The sequence below is a fragment of the Notolepis coatsorum genome, assembly GCF_963971535.1.
Source record: "Notolepis coatsorum genome assembly, chromosome: 10".
NCBI classification, from domain to species: domain Eukaryota; kingdom Metazoa; phylum Chordata; class Actinopteri; order Aulopiformes; family Paralepididae; genus Notolepis; species Notolepis coatsorum.
Window position 1 is genome coordinate 97,647,372 of NC_140174.1, and position 19,068 is coordinate 97,666,439.

Below are 19,068 nucleotides of genomic sequence, written 5' to 3' on the forward strand. Positions count from 1 at the left end.
ACTGAAAAGGAAAGTCCTACTTTAGTAGCGCAGTATATATACGCACTATGAACAAATAGTCCCATTAGTGGTGCGGTAGCCAGATTCCTACGCGGAACTAGGACTTGTTCGTACATGTGGAGCGGTACGTTTGAACTGGGTCTGAGGGGTATGGCAGCCTGGCACCAAGGTCTCGACCAATAGTAGAATGGAGACTATTATGGGATGTTCAGTAGGCTAGAATGGATATTCAATGCATATTGTACAAGGAATATACAAGGGATATCAGGGAATATTAGAGAATATACAAATACAATTAAATATATATATATAAATAAATATATATATTCGGTTTAATCTGGCCCTTCACAACACTTACTGTTCAGCATGTAGGTCTCTACGAGGATCCACACCCCGTTGACGGCAACCACCACATCTGCCGAGACAAATGAGGAGGTTGCAAGTTAAAAGGTCACATATTATTATACTCCTTTTCAACAAGTTAATACTGTATGGGTCTCCGAGGTCTCCCAAAACATGTCTTTGACGTTTTTAGCTGAAGATACCATTCAGATTATGCATTCTAGCATGCGTCTATACCCCTCTGTTTCGCTCCTGTTCTCGACAGGCTGTTTCTATGTCTGTGGCTTTAAATGCTCCATAATTGCGTGTGAACTCCGGCGCGCCTGGCTCACGGAATACAGATCAAACTGTCAAACTAGGCGTTGCACATCAAATAATGAGGTAAGATCCAGCGATTGCATGCTTTACCGATTGGATAAATGACATGCTGGAGCTCTAGTGCGACATCTAGTGGCCGAATGTTATCTATAGCACCTTTAAGTGACAAACCTGGGCCCTCATTTATCAATGGTGCGTAAGCACAGATATGTGCGTAACCCGTATGATCATTTCTAAGCAAAGTGTGTGACTTATCAATTTGAACGTGTGCTTGACTTTGTGCGTATATTTACACACAGCTCTGACCGTGCGTACCTGGCGCTCCGGCGGTAGAATATTATTATTGCAACGCGGAAATAAGCTTCCGTGCATTACTTCCAACACTGGCGCGTGTTCTGTATGAACCGTAATTCATTATAGTTCATTGTAAAATAGCGACAGTAGTGTAATTATAACGGGCTCACGCGCGAACAAGAGGTTGGCCTGCTTGTTTGGCACGGGGGGGCAGACGCAGAACACCCACCTCCAAACGCGATTAAATATTGTTTCAAATAAAAAGCAAAATACTATTATTTTGTGTGTCATTTTTCCAAATAAGATTGGTCACAACGAAATGCTTTCTACTTCAATTTGTTGGTTAGAATAGATGACCTCCGTTGAAACTTCACTGAGACTAACAGTCTATTTGTGAGCTCCCGCACAGACGTGATAATAATAATAATAGCTTCATTTTATATAGCGCCTTTCAAGAGACCCAAGGTCGCTTTTTTACATAGATAGGGGGGGGGGGGGGGAATAACAAAGTAACAAAGATAGTGGACAGACACAACATATAAATATGATAATGGAATTCAAGTTCAAGTTTGTATTGATCACATATAGGCAGGCTACACATGGCGTAGGCTACATCATACATGGCAGTGAGATTCATTGTTCTTGTATATGCTCTTGTATTATTGTATATAGGCTACCTAATACCGACATCAAAATAGATTGTATGCCTCTACAAATCATATGCAGGTAGAAAAGTTACGGAAAATCCATCGCGATTTGGAAAAAAATTTAGGAGAACTTTAATCCCTGGGTATTAATCGAACAAAACGGGAAAAGGCAGTCATATTCCAGCACAGTCTTTATTAGTGTTTGTGCTGCCCAGGCAGCAATGGTTAATAGATATCATGTACATGTCTGTCAGCCTGTCGCGTATTTCTCCCATAACACGCTTCGCTCGGCTTAGTCCACTTTTCCACATTTCATGGAGGTGTTCCATGACCGTATATGGTTAATTACGGGCGGTTCTATATGCAAATACTTAAAATCGTGCATGAGTGCGGAGCGTAGAACAAATGGTATTTATCAACACAGAGTGTGCGTACGACCCATGTACGCACGTGTGATGAATCCCGATTTTTCTGTACGTACACACATTCTAAATTCTGTGCTTAAGAACGAAAATAGAACACTTTCTACGCATTGTTGATAAATGAGGGCCCAGGTCTTAATGTATTGTTAATGAGAACTTGATGTGTAAGATTTAAAACACTCACACATGGTATATTGGAAGGCCTTCGATTTCACCAGCAAGTTGATGCCTGTTAGAAACGTAACCAGAGCAAGAATATTTAAACAGAGTAATAAGAGGAAAGAGGAACAAAAAAGTGGGAATGGAGAGAAAATTGGGGAACAGATTCGTTGAGTGGATTGGCTTGAAGAAGGAACAGGAAAGAGAACTAGCCTTTAAAGATGAGGAAGGTTGTGTGTGGAAGATCATCAAACCAGTGTTCTCCGCTCCTTCGTGCCTAAAGACCAAACACATACACACTTGTTAATGTTATCAAATGTGTTATCAAATATTTGGGTCTGTGGATAAATTCTGTCATTCAAACCTCATATTGACTATGAAAATACATTTCAGCCTTGGTGCTCTATTGTTCTAAAACTGTTTTACTTTTAATGTTAACACTTTCAGAGCCTTTGATTAACCTTGATTTACCCCGTTGAATGCCACCATCCACTTCAATGTTAGCGTTAAAAACGCCTAATCTATGTTTTAAATTATGGCTGTGTCTAATGTGCCCGTCGCTTATCAATGACTCGTTTGCAGTCAACATTGTCGAAGCGGATTGTTTTTTTATCAGTTAATTTTAGTTTTATAGCATTTTGAAAAGCCCTCGTTTTCTTTTTCTTTTTTAAACTTACATTTTTATTAACATTTATAGACAAACAACACTTACACAAAAATGGATCCCATAACACAATGTGAAAGAATGCAGTGAACATAAATGGTTACATGAATAGCATTGTTGGTTATATGTTTCCACTACAGTTGTTTTTCCAGGCACTTAATACAAAGACTGATTGTATACCGCCCTTGAACAGGTATAGACAAATTTAATACCTACTCAAAAGGATTAGATACTGACTAAGGCAAATATGTATGGTATGGGTCCAGTGACCCTCCTTGAATTTCCTTCTTCTCTTATCCTTCGCCCTTTCTATTTCTTTTATACTAAATTTCTCTTTGCCTTTTGATTCACCCATTTACAAACCACATCTTCCTTGATTATTATTACAACATTGTTAAACAGACATAAATAATAAAGTACAAAAAATTTAATACAATTGTAATGCCCAAAAAAAATGACAAATAAAATCAGAAAATACTAACTAAGTCAAAAGTGTGTGACATGGGTTCAGAGACCCTCCTTGAACCTCTTTCCTCCTTTACCCTTCGCCCTCTTGTGATGCATTTGGTTCTTCCTCTGTGATGTTGTTTTCGTTCCCCTTGTAATCCTCCCACTTTCCCCATCTTTCTCCAAATTTCTCTTCCTGTAACCTCAGCATGTGTGTTATCCTCTCCATATCCTGTATCTCCTCCACTATTCCTACCCATTGTGCTATTGTCGGTGGGTCTTCTTTGTACCACAGTCTTGTTATTGCTTTTCTGGCCGCTATCAACATTATCTTTATTAAATATTTGTCCCCCCCTTGTATTCCCTCGTGTGTCAGGTCTCCTAAGTAAAGCACCAGTCCTGTTTGTGGTAACCCGTATCCTAATATTCTGATCATTGCCTCCCCTATCTCCTCCCAATACCCCTTCAGCTTCTGACATCCCCAGAATATGTGCGTGTGATTTTCCCCCTCCTTCCCACACATCCTCCAGCATGCTCTTTGTAAAAGCCCTCGTTTTCAAGGAAAATATAAAGATTCCATGATAAAAAGACATTTACTGGAATATTCTAGAATACACAAAAACGTTGTAATTTTTCGGCCTATTTATGAATCGTTTTCAAATAAACGCTAGATTATCGATAGTATATGTGTACGTATGCACGCGAGCTGAAAAATCGATTCTCTTATTTCCTCATCAGCGATCACAGCCAAACAGCCACATCACATATAGGGCAAACGCTGAGATCTCAGCGAATACAACTCTGATTATCCCAAGACTGGTAAAATAGATTTCTTACCTCAGATCAGATGTTCTCCAAAAAGATTATTCCAATTCCTGATCGCCATTCCAAATATCGATCACGCTTATTGATTGATTATTGGCTGCTGTGAATATATATTCCAGGCTGATTCCCGTCCCGCGAGCAGATCCCTCTTGAGCAGACTGCTCGCCAGCACAAGGAGCGAGTTGGCTCCCCCCCCAGAGATCTACAGATCTAAGCGACTGACCTGCAGTTACACAGGGATAGACGATAGACGGTTGATGAAATATGAATTCATCGCTAATAAAAGAATAAAACGATATTTGTCGTCGTGGGCATTCAACGGGCGGGCTGATAAAACGAGATATGTCGTCCGTGGCACTGAAAGGGTTAAGAAAAAAACACAATTATTAATGCCTATTTTCAACTATGCTGATGTCGTCTATCATAGAGTACATATCATAGAGATGTCGTCTAGGCATAGAGAATGTACATCCATACATTGAAATAATACTTTCTAGCAGCCTACCTTCCATTTCAGGCCGATGACCTCATAAAACCTATAGAAGTCCTCTAGCCTGCAACAGAAGAGCACGAAGAGCACATTTAACTTATTACATGTGTGTGTGATCTGAGGAGGTAAATGGGTGTGATCTGAGGAGGTAAATGGGTATGATCTGAGGAGGTAAATGGGTATGATCTGAGGAGGTAAATGGGTGTGATCTGAGGAGGTAAATGGGTATGATCTGAGGAGGTAAATGGGTATGATCTGAGGAGGTAAATGGGTATGATCTGAGAAAGTAAATGGGTATGATCTGAGAAGGTAAATGGGCATGATCTGAGAAAGTAAATGGGTATGATCTGAGAAGGTAAATGGGTATGATGATCTGAGGAGGTGAATGGGTATGATCTGAGAAAGTAAATGGGTATGATCTGAGGAGGTAAATGGGTATGATCTGAGAAAGTAAATGGGTATGATCTGAGAAGGTAAATGGGCATGATCTGAGAAAGTAAATGGGTATAATCTGAGAAGGTAAATGGGTATGATCTGAGGAGGTGAATGGGTATGATCTGAGGAGGTAAATGGGTATGATCTGAGGAGGTGAATGGGTATGATGATCTGAGGAGGTGAATGGGTATGATGATCTGAGGAGGTGAATGGATATGATGATCTGAGGAGGTGAATGGATATGATCTGAGGAGGTGAATGAGTATGATCTGAGGAGGTGAATGGGTATGATTATCTGAGGAGGTGAATGGGTACGATCTGAGGAGGTGAATGGGTATGATGATCTGAGGAGGTGAATGGGTATGATCTGAGGAGGTAAATGGGTATGATCTGAGAAGGTAAATGGGTATGATCTGAGAAGGTAAATGGGCATGATCTGAGAAGGTAAATGGGCATGATCTGAGGAGGTAAATGGGTATGATCTGAGGAGGTAAATGGGCATGATCTGAGAAGGTAAATGGGTATGATTTGAGAAGGTAAATGGGTATGATCTCAGGAGGTAAATGGGTATGATCTGGGGAGGTAAATGGGTATGATGATCTGAGGAGGTGAATGGGTATGATCTGAGAAGGTAAATGGGTATGATCTGAGAAGGTAAATGGGCATGATCTGAGGAGGTAAATGGGTATGATCTGAGAAAGTAAATGGGTATGATCTGAGAAGGTAAATGGGTATGATCTGAGGAGGTGAATGGGTATGATGATCTGAGGAGGTGAATGGGTATGATGATCTGAGGAGGTGAATGGGTATGATGATCTGAGGAGGTGAATGGGTATGATGATCTGAGGAGCTGAATGGGTATGATCTGAGGAGCTGAATGGGTATGATCTGAGGAGGTAAATGGGCATGATCTGAGAAGGTAAATGGGTATGATCTGAGAAGGTAAATGGGCATGATCTGAGAAGATAATGGGTATGATCTGAGGAGGTAAATGGGCATGATCTGAGAAGGTAAATGGGTATGATCTGAGGAGGTAAATGGGTATGATCTGAGAAAGTAAATGGGTATGATCTGAGAAGGTAAATGGGCATGATCTGAGAAGGTAAATGGGTATGATCTGGGGAGGTAAATGGGTATGATGATCTGAGGAGGTGAATGGGTATGATCTGAGGAGGTAAATGGGTATGATCTGAGAAAGTAAATGGGTATGATCTGAGGAGGTAAATGGGTATGATGATCTGAGGAGGTGAATGGGTATGATGATCTGAGGAGGTGAATGGGTATGATGATCTGAGGAGGTGAATGGGTATGATCTGAGGAGATGAATGGGTATGATCTGAGGAGGTGAATGGATATGATCTGAGGAGGTGAATGGGTATGATCTGAGGAGGTGAATGGGTATGATGATCTGAGGAGGTGAATGGGTATGATGATCTGAGGAGGTGAATGGGTATGATCTGAGGAGGTGAATGGGTATGATCTGAGGAGGTAAATGGGTATGATGATCTGAGGAGGTGAATGGGTATGATCTGAGGAGGTGAATGGGTATGATCTGAGGAGGTGAATAGATATGATCTGAGGAGGTGAATGGGTATGATCTGGGGAGTTAAATGGGTATGATCTGAAAAGGAGCCTGTTACCGGAGCATGGGATCCCCAGGGGTGTTGAGGGTTTTATACGTCAGGAAGCGGTCTCTAGCTGACATCCGCGGTCGGTAGAATCGCATTAGGCCGTCAAACTGCTTCAAAGACACGCCCACCGGCTTCTGCACAACAGCAGCACATACACATAATCACACGCAATGCAGTAGTAGCTGTACACACTGTGTAAAAGCTACAACCAGTTCACGGTGGAATACTGTAGCTTGTGTCATTCCACATTATACTATGACATATAGAGTGAATTACAGAGTAATTCTTTAACCTCCCTGAAAGAAACAACAATCCAGTCTATGGTACTAGCTCACTAACGATTGCCTTTAACAATTTTACCCCAAATAACGTGGTATACTTCACGCACTGCTTGATTGAAAACTTTATTAACAGATTGCAGAATGGGTACAATACAGTACGGCTCAATACAAACAATTGTTAAGGGGATGCAGACCAGAGAAAGACATTTGTCTTGTTTACATCAGGGTCCCCCATTTTCAATTCATAATGACATTAAAGACATACGCAACATAGATATATATCATGACATTTCTGACATACATGACATACAGGTATACAGTACTGTTAAACAGAGATCCTAACAGAAACTATATACATACGAGGGGGAGGAAACTGTACATTAGGAGGGAGGGGGTGGGTGGGAGGGGGGGTTTGGACATTTACGGGGGCCATACAGATATACAGATATATATCATGACATTTATGACAATACATGACATACAGGTATACAGTACTGCTATGGAGCGCTGAGGCTGTACCTGGCGACTAACGAGCAGCTGAAAGGCATGGTCGATGGCGGAGCGTTTGTGGAGCAGCAGCGATTTAAACTTCATCTTCTCAACACCGTTGAAGGTGTCAAACACCACCGCCAACAGCTGAAGGAGGGACAGAGTGACGCAGAGTTCAGGGACATTATTAATGATTCATCCGTCAATAGGATGTCTTAGGATGGATGTCAGTGTTGGCATAGTGTTATGTTGAGCAAGGTTCAAGGTTAATATCTAACTAACCTAGGTACTAGTGTTTGCCCAGTCTAGTCTTTGATACAAGGAGGGATGATTACATCATATCATATTGGTAAATATCTCATTCATATTTCTGTATGAAAGTCAATTATGTAGCTAATGATAGACAAAAGAGCCATATAATGTCCTTGGGAAATGATAATATATTTTGAATAGTAGTACAGCAAACAGTAACCTGTTTGTACACAAGCTTTACTGCCTTTAACTCAGACTGTACAGAACACCCAGGTGTACAGTCTTAAGAAGGATTAGGATTTTAGGATTTATTTATTGACAACAACAAACATAACAACATTGATGACAGATCAACATTTGTATTGTCAGGGACAAAACGAAAAGTCTTATCAACAATGCTTAGAAAGTGTTCTATTTTCGTTCTTAAGCACAGCATTTAGAATGTATGTACGTACAGAAAAATCGGGATTTATCACACGTGCGTACACAGGTTCTACGCAGACTCCGTGTTGATAAATACCATTTGTTCTACGCTCGGCGCTCGTGCACGATTTTAAGTATTTGCATATAGAACCGCCCGTAATTAACCATATACGGTAATGAAACACCCCCATGAAATGTGGAAAAGTGGACTAAGCCGAGCGAAGCGTGTTATGGGAGAAATACGCGACAGGCTGACAGACGGTGATGTCGGATATGATATCTATTAACTTCCTAAAGACCATTGCTGCCTGGGCAGTGCAAACACTAATAAAGACTGTTAACCACTGTTTGCCATTGGTGTCATTAATAACCATGCTGAAATATGACTGCCTTTTCTTCGTTTCGTTCGATTAATACCCAGGGATTAAAGTTCTCCGTCAATTTGATTCCAAATCACGACGGATTTTCCGTCAATTTTCTACCTGCATATGATTTGTAGAGGCATACAATCTATTTTGATGTCGGTATTAGGTAGCCTATATAAACAATAATACGAGAGCATATACAAGAACAATGAATCTCACTGCCATGTAGCCTACGCCATGTGTAGCCTGCCTATATGTGATCAATACAAACTTGAAATTGAATTCCATCATGTCTGTGTGCGGGAGCTCACAAGGCTGTTGTCACAATGTAAATAAAAACGTGCACTGAAAAGTTACAGTATGTAGTTGGTTGATTATTTGTATGACAGTCAGTAAACCCTTGCAAAAAGTCAGTTTTATTTAATGAATTGAAAACATGCAGCATTGCCTTCCTCCCGGCATGCAGCAACGACATGTATCAGGCAAATGCGCATCGCAACATTGACTGAGTGGAATCCATTTCTATTCACATAACTGCATTTGTGATGGAGCTTTTGACAGCTACATGGGTGGTACAGTAACAGTCTATTGCTCGATCCATCTCCAATATCATGATGGACCGTGCCGGTGGCCAAAGACCCGAGGGTGGAGAGGACTTGAATGTGCATGGGGATGGCAAGGAGGTGTCTCAGGTATAGCGGACTCTAGTTAATATTATGTTCTCTCTGCAATTAGACTGCCCCACATTCATTCATTCATTCCTATCTGCTATCTCTGAAAACAGTTCCCCGCGGAGCACAGTCAGTGCACCCCATAGTATTCTGATAACCCTATATAAAACATGCTGCATTCATTCGGAAAGAAAGACCTATTCCAAATGCTATATTTATAGATTTTGTCGCTATTTTACAATGAACTATAATGAATTACGGGTCATACAGAACACGCCAGTGTTGAAACTAATTCACGGAAGCTTATTTCCGCATTGCAATATTCATATTCTACCGCTGGGCGCCAGGTACGCATGCTCCGAGCTGTGCGTAAATATATGCACAACGTCAAGCACGCGTTCAAATTGATAAGTCACACACTTTGCTTAGAAATGACCGTACGCACGGGTTAATACGCACCATTGATAAATGAGGGCCCAGGACTTATTTCCATCGCTGTCCCTATTGTTACTGGTTTCAAGTGCCATTATGGCATCTGAAGTGCATCGAGCATTCTTAGTGCATACAAGAATAATAATAATAAAAAAATAATAAATAATAAAAATACAATAATAAATAATATAATAAAAAATTATAATAAAACAATAATTATTTTCATCAACAAAGTGCATAGAGACATTACTCATCGTTCACCAGAGGTTCAACACATATACAATATATATACATGCATACACAATACCATCGCACCAACATTACAGTGGCAGGTTGCTAAACAGCTGCTCCCTTATCCTTGATTTGAACACTGGAGCACTCTCGGTTTCCTTAATATTGAGTGGTAGTTTGCTGCACCTCTATATCTAAATGACATTTGACCTATCTTCCTGTTGTGTTTTCAGGAGACTACATTTCTCTGGCTTCCTCTTGTGTTGTGTGTGCAATCATTTCAAGGTGATTGTTAAAATATGTTGGGGCTCTCCCGTTTAAAATCTTGTGGGCCATCCCTAGCTGTAGTTGTTTAGCTCTGGCCTCCACTGGTAGCCAGTGGAGTTGTGTAAATTGAGTCCTCCCTATATGGGTTCTGGAGTTTAGGCCTAATACTACTCTGATTAGTTTGTTCTGTGCTGTTTGGAGTTTATGTTGCAGGGGTGCCTGCAACATCACTCAAAAAGACCACAAAAGAAAAATATATAAAGAAGACATATCATTCAAGGCCTTGCTTAAAACCCACCTTTTCACTCTGGATGATCACTGAGTTACTTTGCTGTTGTGTTGTGTGTCTGAGGTGTTCTTATGTTCTCTGTCTGTCCGTCTGCCTGGTTCCCTGTCTACATTGTCCTGTCCATTTATTCATATTATTTTTTTCCCCCGGGCTGTGCCCCGGACCGATGTAAAAATAGGCTGGGGGGCGCATTATAAATGAAAATATCATATCATATCATCATATCATATCATCGGTACGAATGGATGCAGCAGGCTGTATATCCAAGACACAGTGAGAGCAGGTTAATGTGTACCAGGTTCATGATGAAGTAGAGTTCTATGGAGAGGTAAACGATGAAGAAGACACACGACCAGCGGTTCCTGGAATATGCCGGCATCATCACATCAGGGAAACTAAACAGGGAACAAAATCATTCTCAACAAGTGAAAAAAGAAATTCAGTATCAACAACAGCCAAAGGACACTAGGGAAAGGGAATTGGAATGGAGCCAAACATACATACAGTATGGGGAAAGGGGAAAGAGTAGACAAGGTCAGGTAGGGTGTAAAAGTAGGAAGGAAATTGTGTGTAGGGTGAACGGCATGTGTGCAAAGGGTAGTGTATAGAACGGTGTGTTCTGTTGTGCTTACTTTGCTGTGGTCAGCAGTACAAACAGACTGACGATGCTGTTCTCCAGAGTTTTGAAGTACTGGAAGGGGGGTGGGGGGGGGGGGGGGGGAGGAGCGAGGACAATGGTCAGGAACCCTGACCACTACAGAGATAGAACTGGCATCAAGCAAACAAGACCACATATTGTACCCCAACAATTTACATAACCCAAGCAAGCTGATCTCAAGTCAGACTAAATACCCCCACATACCGGGTCAGCAGTGTTAGGAGAGAAGAGACAGAAACCTGGAAAGATACGGCAGTCAAGACACACACACACACAATATTGTGTTACTCAGTGGTACTCCCAAGCAAAGCAGAATCATGGCACACGTGGCAACGTTTTGGGCAACTAAAGGAATTACCTCAGGATTGTACCAGGAGAAGTGTCGGATATATATTTTTTTTACCCTAGCTCACTTTGTTGCCCGATGCCTGTTGTTGGGGATGCTGCTCATCTACATTGCCAAAGAAGTTGCTTAGTCTTAGTGTATCATGGTGGCAATACACTAGGCATTTTCTTTGGTCAGTATAGATATGCAAAAGGCCAATTAACAAGTGAAAAAGTGAGCCAGGGTCAAAAATCGACTGAAATATTATCTGGCAATAAGATGTTCTTATCTTGCCCATCTACATTACCCAGAAAGTTGCTCCTATGTCACTGCCTTAATAGTAGTGATATCCAGGGCAACCTTTTGACAAACTGTTGACACACAACAGTGCCTAAGGAGGGGACTAAGCTTTGTGGCTATGGCCACATAAGAGCATCTTGGTGGCAGGAAACATTTTAATAGATTTTTTACCTTGTTTTTCACTTGTTTGCCTGATGCTGGAAGTGTTTACCTTCTGCGTTGCCCAGAAAATTGCCTGTTGCATCACCACCCCTGCGACTGAGTCTCCCGGCAGCAGAAAACATTTTATATGATAGAATCATGGTTGGAAATATAAGTGTATCTTACCCAAGATAGCAAATATAACCATGAAGAAAAGCAGCAATAGAAGAATGTCGATGAAAGGGGGGAGGGACTGGAAGATCTGCCGCAGGTTTCTGATTGGATGAAAGGAACAGTCTGTCAGACAGGAAAGTCTAACTTTAAATATCCCCTCCAGATGTATTTACTTAACCCTCCTGTTATCCTTGGGGTCAATTTGACCCCATTCAATGTTTAACGTATCTAAATAAATGGTTGACATAATTTATTTAGCTTATTATCATGACTTTTCCTAATTTAATGAGGACAAATGGGTAAACATAAAATGAACATGATGATAGGTTTTGAATGTCCTGTACACACTTTGTACGCATCTGTGTCCCTTGGGGTAAATTTGACCCCAACTGTATAAAACATTGTGTCAACATTTTACACATATTTGTTTTGATTGTTTAGGATGATATTGAGAGGTGACTATTACATGCAAATTTATAATCTTAAAAAAACGTCCCTCTGCTTTAGGGCCCTAATTTAACATACCATACTCGCAGTACGATAACTCATAGTTCAGATGGGGGAGGGGAGACTACCGACGAGAACTCTGGGGGGGGGTCCATATAACCCACTTCATGAGTACTCTGATATTTACCTCACATGTGGGTGGGGCCATAAGGTTCCTGCAACACGGGAAGGGGAGGGGGCATAATACCCACATAGCGAGAACTCTGACATTTCAAGCAACATGGGGACATATGATTCCTGCAAGAACATTGGTCGTTTACGCAACATAGGGGAGGAGCAAACATAAATGCTTGCATAGCAGCCTTTTAAACAATTTATCTTGGTGCTCTGTGTGGTTTCACTTCATGTTGTCTCTAAATTAAAACGGTTTTCTTCCAGTGAAGTTTTGTCACAGCTCTTTGACAGTGAAAGTGACATAGAAGAGAATGTGTCTGAGACCCTGATTATGAGGCATCCTCCTCTGATGAGAATGAGATCCTTAGTGCAGACTCTCCTGTTGTCTCTCAATCACAAGCAGACACGTTACTTTCCAAAAACGGAAAGTTATCATGGTCCCGCTCCGCACTTGAACAACAGGGTAGGCTTAATGCTGCTAATATCATTAAAATGGTTCCAGGCCACACCAGATACGCTGTCAGCCATATCCAAGACATAAAGTTAGCATTCAAGCTCTTCATAACACCATTAGTTGAGAAGGATATACTTGACATGACGCATTAGACGGGAGGTGCGTGTATGGGGACAGTTGGAAGGAGTTGGATGGGACTCACTTGCAAGCCTACATTGGGTTTCTCATTTTAGCAGGAGTGTACAAATTCAAAGGAGAAGCAACAGCAAGTCTTTGGAATGCTGACATTGGAAGTGCACTATTTACAGGCACAATGTCTCTAAAGACATTCTATATTATATCTCGTGTCATACGCTTTGATGACAGAGAAACAAGACAGGGCCGACAAGAACGTGAGAAACTCACACAGCAAAGATCTTTCATTAAAAAGTTATGTATCTGTATGAGATTTTATGCTGATTTTTCGACTTTCCGTCACATATAGCGATGCGACCTCACAACGATTAAATTCGATTACGATTCTTCAGGCAACGATTCAATGCATCATGAAATCTCTTCATTTGACCTCGATTCGATTAATTTTCTATCAGTTAATTCCCCCAAAAATGTTGAATACACAAATGTGGCTGGGGGAACTGATTCACTCAGCATGAATGGACTATATGTCAATAAAAACAATACAAAAAAAAAATACATAAAAAAAAATATATATATATATATATATATATATATATATATATATTATATTTTTTCCATTTTAGATTATAATCGATTCTAACATTTTTAAATCGCGGGCGGTCAGGTGGCGTAGCGGAGATTGTGTGCGTCACCAATGCAAGAGGCTGCATTGCCTTGGGCTGATCGCTATACTAACTCGTTTGGCTGAGTTAGGGGGAGGGAAGCCGTGGGTGGGTCCTGGGCGTTGTGGACAGCGACCCCTACAGTTCGGTCAGGGCGCCTGCACAGCGAGGGTAGGATCTGGAGAAAGGTAGTGTGACCTTCCACACGTTACACTCTCCCGGTGAGAATCTGCGCAGGAAAGCATGCGACAGTCTCTGGCCTCTCGGACCAACAGTAGGGGGGGGTGCGCAACAACCAGGAAGGGGGTTGGGAATTGGCATAACGACTAACAGTGGGGATGGGAGAAAAATCGGAAAAAGGAGGGGGGGGAAAGATAATAGAAAAAAATATATATATATTTAAATCGATGCAGTTGAATCGTCACATTAGGATTAATGCATTTAGATTAATCGATGCATCGTTACACCCCTACATAATATATTATCTGGATGTATAATGGGGTGGGTGGGGGTAATGTTTTATTTAACTAATTTATTTAGTCAACAAAAGGAACATAAAGCACCTGAAACAAATTTGGGTTCAATAAACTACTGAAAATGGCTTAGCAGCATCTCTATACCTTTACCCTAATTGAGAACGCAAGGACTTTGAATATGCAAATGTGAAACAGGCACCCATTGATATTTACCAGGATTTCCAAGTCAGCAGCTATTCTTTCAAGACATGTCAGTACTCAGCTTTCTGTCTAGGCTGAAGCTAAAGGTGTCAAGTTACCACTATTGGACCACAATGGTTGACTATATTAGTGACATCACACATACAACTCAGATTTCAGGGAAGTACAGAGAAGCTCTCCCTCTCCAGGGGAAGAATGTGGAAAAATCTTCTGCACAAATAACAATCTGTATAGTCAAAGTCGTGGTTCCAAGAGCAGTTAACCATAACAGAAACTGTTTTTATTTTTTTTATTCTTTAAAGATCTTTAAAATTATTGATAGTGAGTTTGGTTGTTTACCTGCGCACAGCACCGCAATATCTGCAGTCCACCAGGAATATGGGTCTGAGAGCCCTCGTCACTCGAAGGTGTGACGTCTGTCGAATCAGAACCACAATGGCCTCCACAAACTGTAGCAGCAACACACACGTCTACAGACAGAAAGACTAGTCAGAACAACATAGCAGCAACACACACGTCTACACTCAGAGACTAGTCACAACAACACAGAACACTGTAGCAGCAACACACACATCTACACAGAGACTAGTCACAACAACACGGAACACTGTAGCAGCAACACACACGTCTACAGACTAGTAGTCAGAACAACATAGCAGCAACATACACGTCTACAGACTAGTAGTCAGAACAACATAGCAGCAACACACACGTCTACACACAAGAGACTAGTCAGAACACCATAGCAGCAACACACACGTCTACACACAAGAGACTAGTCAGAACACCATAGCAGCAACACACACGTCTACACACAAGAGACTAGTCAGAACACCATAGCAGCAACACACACGTCTACACACAAGAGACTAGTCAGAACACCATAGCAGCAACACACACGTCTACACACAAGAGACTAGTCAGAACAACATAGCAGCAACACACACATCTACAGACTAGTCAGAACAACATAGCAAGCAAAACTGTACATTGGAATATTGACAAGACCATACTTGGTAATTTACTGTACATTTGAGGGGGTTGTGTTAGGACATTTACAGAGAGACTAGTCACAACAACACAGAACACCCAGGAATTCATGTGACCATCTAACTTTTGTGAGTAGTAGATGGAAAATATGCATTTTGGAACATTCTTGGCCCCGTCATAACTCAGAATACAGATCTGTTCTACTCCAAATCGTACAAATGTTTAAAAAAAAATGAATTAAAGTAACCTAAAACTCACATTTAGCTATTATACACTCAAGTCAGTCCTTGTATCAAAGGCTTAAACAATACATTTCAGACGCTGGTCGCCCTCCGGCTTTGTTAACTTAGGAGTATTTGTGACACCCACCTATGATACATTGTTTAAGGCCAACTTTCCCCCCCTTTTAGACACCATAAGGGCAGACTTAGTTAGATGGGCCCCTTTACCAATCTCCTGGCTGGGTAGGATAGCCCTCGTCAAAATGAACTACTAATGAACTACTACCAGACTATTATACCCTCTCCAAATGATTCCAGTGCTGCTGACAAACAAGGTTAACAAGGTGCTAGAAGGCTGGCTAAGCTCATTCATTTGGAATGGGAAGAAACCGCATCTGAAAATGGCCAAATTACAGATGGATGGTGAAGATGGGGGTCTAGACCTACCTAATATAAGACATTACCAACTAGCAGCACACCTTAGGGTACTTGTCGGCTGGTTCAGATCAGACCCACTATCAATCTGGCTAGACATTGAATCCTCGCAATCTAAGTCCCCCCTGTGGAACCTACTATTTATCAAAGACTTTAAGTCTGTTAGGAAAATATGCTCTAACCCCATCACACTATGCTCCGTCAAGGCCTGGAAGACTGTCCGTAAGATGGAGGGCCGAGCTAAGCTGACCTCTCCTCTTACCCCGATCGTAGGCAATCCTGACTTTAAGCCAGACCAAATTGGCGGCAGCTTCAAGACCTGGCATACGCAGGGCATAACTAATCTTGGCCACTTGTTTGATGGCCAGACCCTAATGTCCTTTCTACAGCTGCAGCAGCGGTATGGCCTATTGAAAACGGATTAAATACTTACAAATTAGGCAGTTTATCACCAAGGACACCTCACTGTTAATGAACAGTTCCACCTCGCAGGTGGAGAAAGCCCTCTCCTTGCAGATTCCTAAAAAACAAATATCTATTTTCTATAGTACTCTAAACCTTAATTCATCTTTATCTTCCCTTGTCACTAAACAGTCCTGGGAAAAAGACTTGGACATAGAGATCACGAACGAGGACTGGCAGGATGCATGGACCTACGCAAAAAAAAAATCTCTGTTTGCAACCGCACCAAGTCTATCCAAGTTAGAATCTTACACCGTATTCATATTACCCCTGCCCTTAACACAATGGGGACGAACAACGGAGATCTCCGTGTTTCGATTCCACCCGTTGTGGACAGAAGCACGGATAAATCCGTGGCAAGTTGTTATTGCTTTTATTCCATTTTAATAACCTATTCAAGGTCGCCGAGCGGCACTGCAGATTTACCCTACTCTATGAATTCGAGAAGGTGCAATACCGGCCAGATCCTCTTAGGGGCGCTATCGCGATAATGCAGTGTGCCCTGTGGCTGAACGGATCAGTATTTTTTTTGACTTTCAATGGAGATTTCAGTTAGCAGGATTCTAGATGTGCAGCATGTAGCTTGGATTACGTTTTGCATCGCAGATTTGACCATGCAATAAGGGGATTTATCATCAGCCAATGGACATATCGATCTACCAGATGGCAATCAATAACGGGGAAATGCTCGGGGGGATCCCACCGGACCACGGTAAGATCTTTTTCACGTAAAGTACATCCCGATCGGGCCTTGTTTTGATAGCCATCCAGGCGTTCGGCCTATGAGGCTAATGAGGCTAACGCGGTTATTGGTAATCGATCATCAGAAACGACGTCCCCCGCCCCCACCCCCCTTTCATGCATACATGCGTGAGGATCGTGCCGATCATATGCAGTTTGAGTTTTAACTGGAGCGTATCTATAACCGAAATGCCATTGGATTTAACGTTATTAGCTATTAGCCCATTATCTCGGCTTCGAGGAAATATACTAGACCAAATCCGGTATAATGCTTATATTCACGGCGCTATAAAATGAGAACGTATTGATGAATATTTTTTTCTTTAAGCCATTTTGAAGGGACGGTTTATGGTCTCAATTCACAATGAGAATGGACAGATAGCAATACTATAAAGTATAGATTTAGCTCTATAAACAGCCCCACGTCTGTTTACATTTCACAGTCCTCTTGAGATTAATTAGACTCATCCCAGTGGCCGCAAAAGTGTTAAGAGTAAAATGGATCCCAATGCATCCCCACTCTGCTTTAAATGCAAGATAGAGATTGGAAACCACGTCCACTGCTTTTGGTCCTGTGTAAAGCTCCAGAGCTATTGGTTCAACATCGTAGAGGAACTATCGGATATATTCCAGACCCCCATCGAACTGGATCCCCTCTGCCTCTTACTAGGCCTCCCAGATATTCATATTGCCAATTTCAAAACATAGGAGACTGTTCAATTTGTTGACATTTGCTGCTAGGAAAAACAATCTGTTGTTCTGGATCAAGGACGAGGTCCCATCAAAGAGGTCATGGCACAACAATATTGTCACAAGGAAAGATGAAATTACCTACCTGGGTTCCATCCTAGAGGCTAATCTCTCCTGTGACAAAATGGCATCAGGGGCGGATTTAGGATTGTAGGAGATCCGGGGCTTAGCCCAGATAGGTTAGGATAGGATTATTTTTACTTCGACACCACAACCTTTAACTTATACCACCACCTTAAAGCGGACAAAAGGCACTAGAGAACACTTAAATTCACACCATTTAATTAATGAAGCAAACTATAATAATTTATAATAATAATAAATAATAATAATAATAATAATAATAATAATAATAATAATAATAATAATAATAATAATAATAATAATAATAATACTACACTGTGTTTGTATAGCACCTTTCATACAAGAATTGCAGCTCAAAGTGCTTCACAGCAGTACAAAAAGACAGGCATAAAATGAGCACAACATTGGCAGATCAAGAGCAATGCATAAAGTGCAGACATAAAGCATAAAATAGATAGCAGTAAAATAGACAAAGTCAAGGTAAGACATAGAACATTAAATCACATCGTTTTTCATATTAGGATCTAAGATCTAGGGTTAACTCGCCGAACGTTGAGCGCCAGGACCCCCGAAAACCAGAGTATAGTCGGGTTTTCATCGTTGTTTCTTTTATTCGATATTTCCATTCATAAAGACATGCCGCAGCAGCCTGTGTTATCACTGGGGATGGGTCTGAGATCTCAAAAGTCCAATACCGCCGCCTAACACCTTGCGGCCACTATTGCACTCCATTTGAAACGATGTTTTCATTTTGGAAATGACACCAGACCACCCTGAAACTACACTCATATTCACGACGGTATAAAACGGAAATGTATGGATGGAAAAATGATCTGTTTTTTGCATCTTGACCGGAAGAAA

The 19,068-nt window shown here is 41.3% G+C and overlaps 1 protein-coding gene across 2 annotated transcripts in view; it reads right to left on the minus strand.

Annotated features, from left to right (window-relative positions):
• tpcn1 (two pore segment channel 1) overlaps positions 1–19,068 on the minus strand; it is a 63,730-nt gene that overhangs the window by 11,014 nt on the left and 33,648 nt on the right. For both annotated transcript variants that reach the window (XR_014620179.1, XM_084323423.1), the window contains exons 5-15: positions 14,864–14,994; positions 11,985–12,073; positions 11,237–11,271; positions 11,007–11,065; positions 10,670–10,769; positions 7,475–7,591; positions 6,684–6,808; positions 4,624–4,672; positions 2,396–2,459; positions 2,208–2,252; positions 359–415 (exon numbers count right to left, since the gene is read on the minus strand). Coding sequence is in view for 1 of the 2 variants with exons in the window: in XM_084323423.1 (XP_084179549.1) it covers positions 359–415; positions 2,208–2,252; positions 2,396–2,459; positions 4,624–4,672; positions 6,684–6,808; positions 7,475–7,591; positions 10,670–10,769; positions 11,007–11,065; positions 11,237–11,271; positions 11,985–12,073; positions 14,864–14,994 (871 nt within the window). In the remaining variant the exon portion in view is untranslated. The remainder of the gene's footprint in view (positions 1–358; positions 416–2,207; positions 2,253–2,395; positions 2,460–4,623; positions 4,673–6,683; positions 6,809–7,474; positions 7,592–10,669; positions 10,770–11,006; positions 11,066–11,236; positions 11,272–11,984; positions 12,074–14,863; positions 14,995–19,068) is intronic.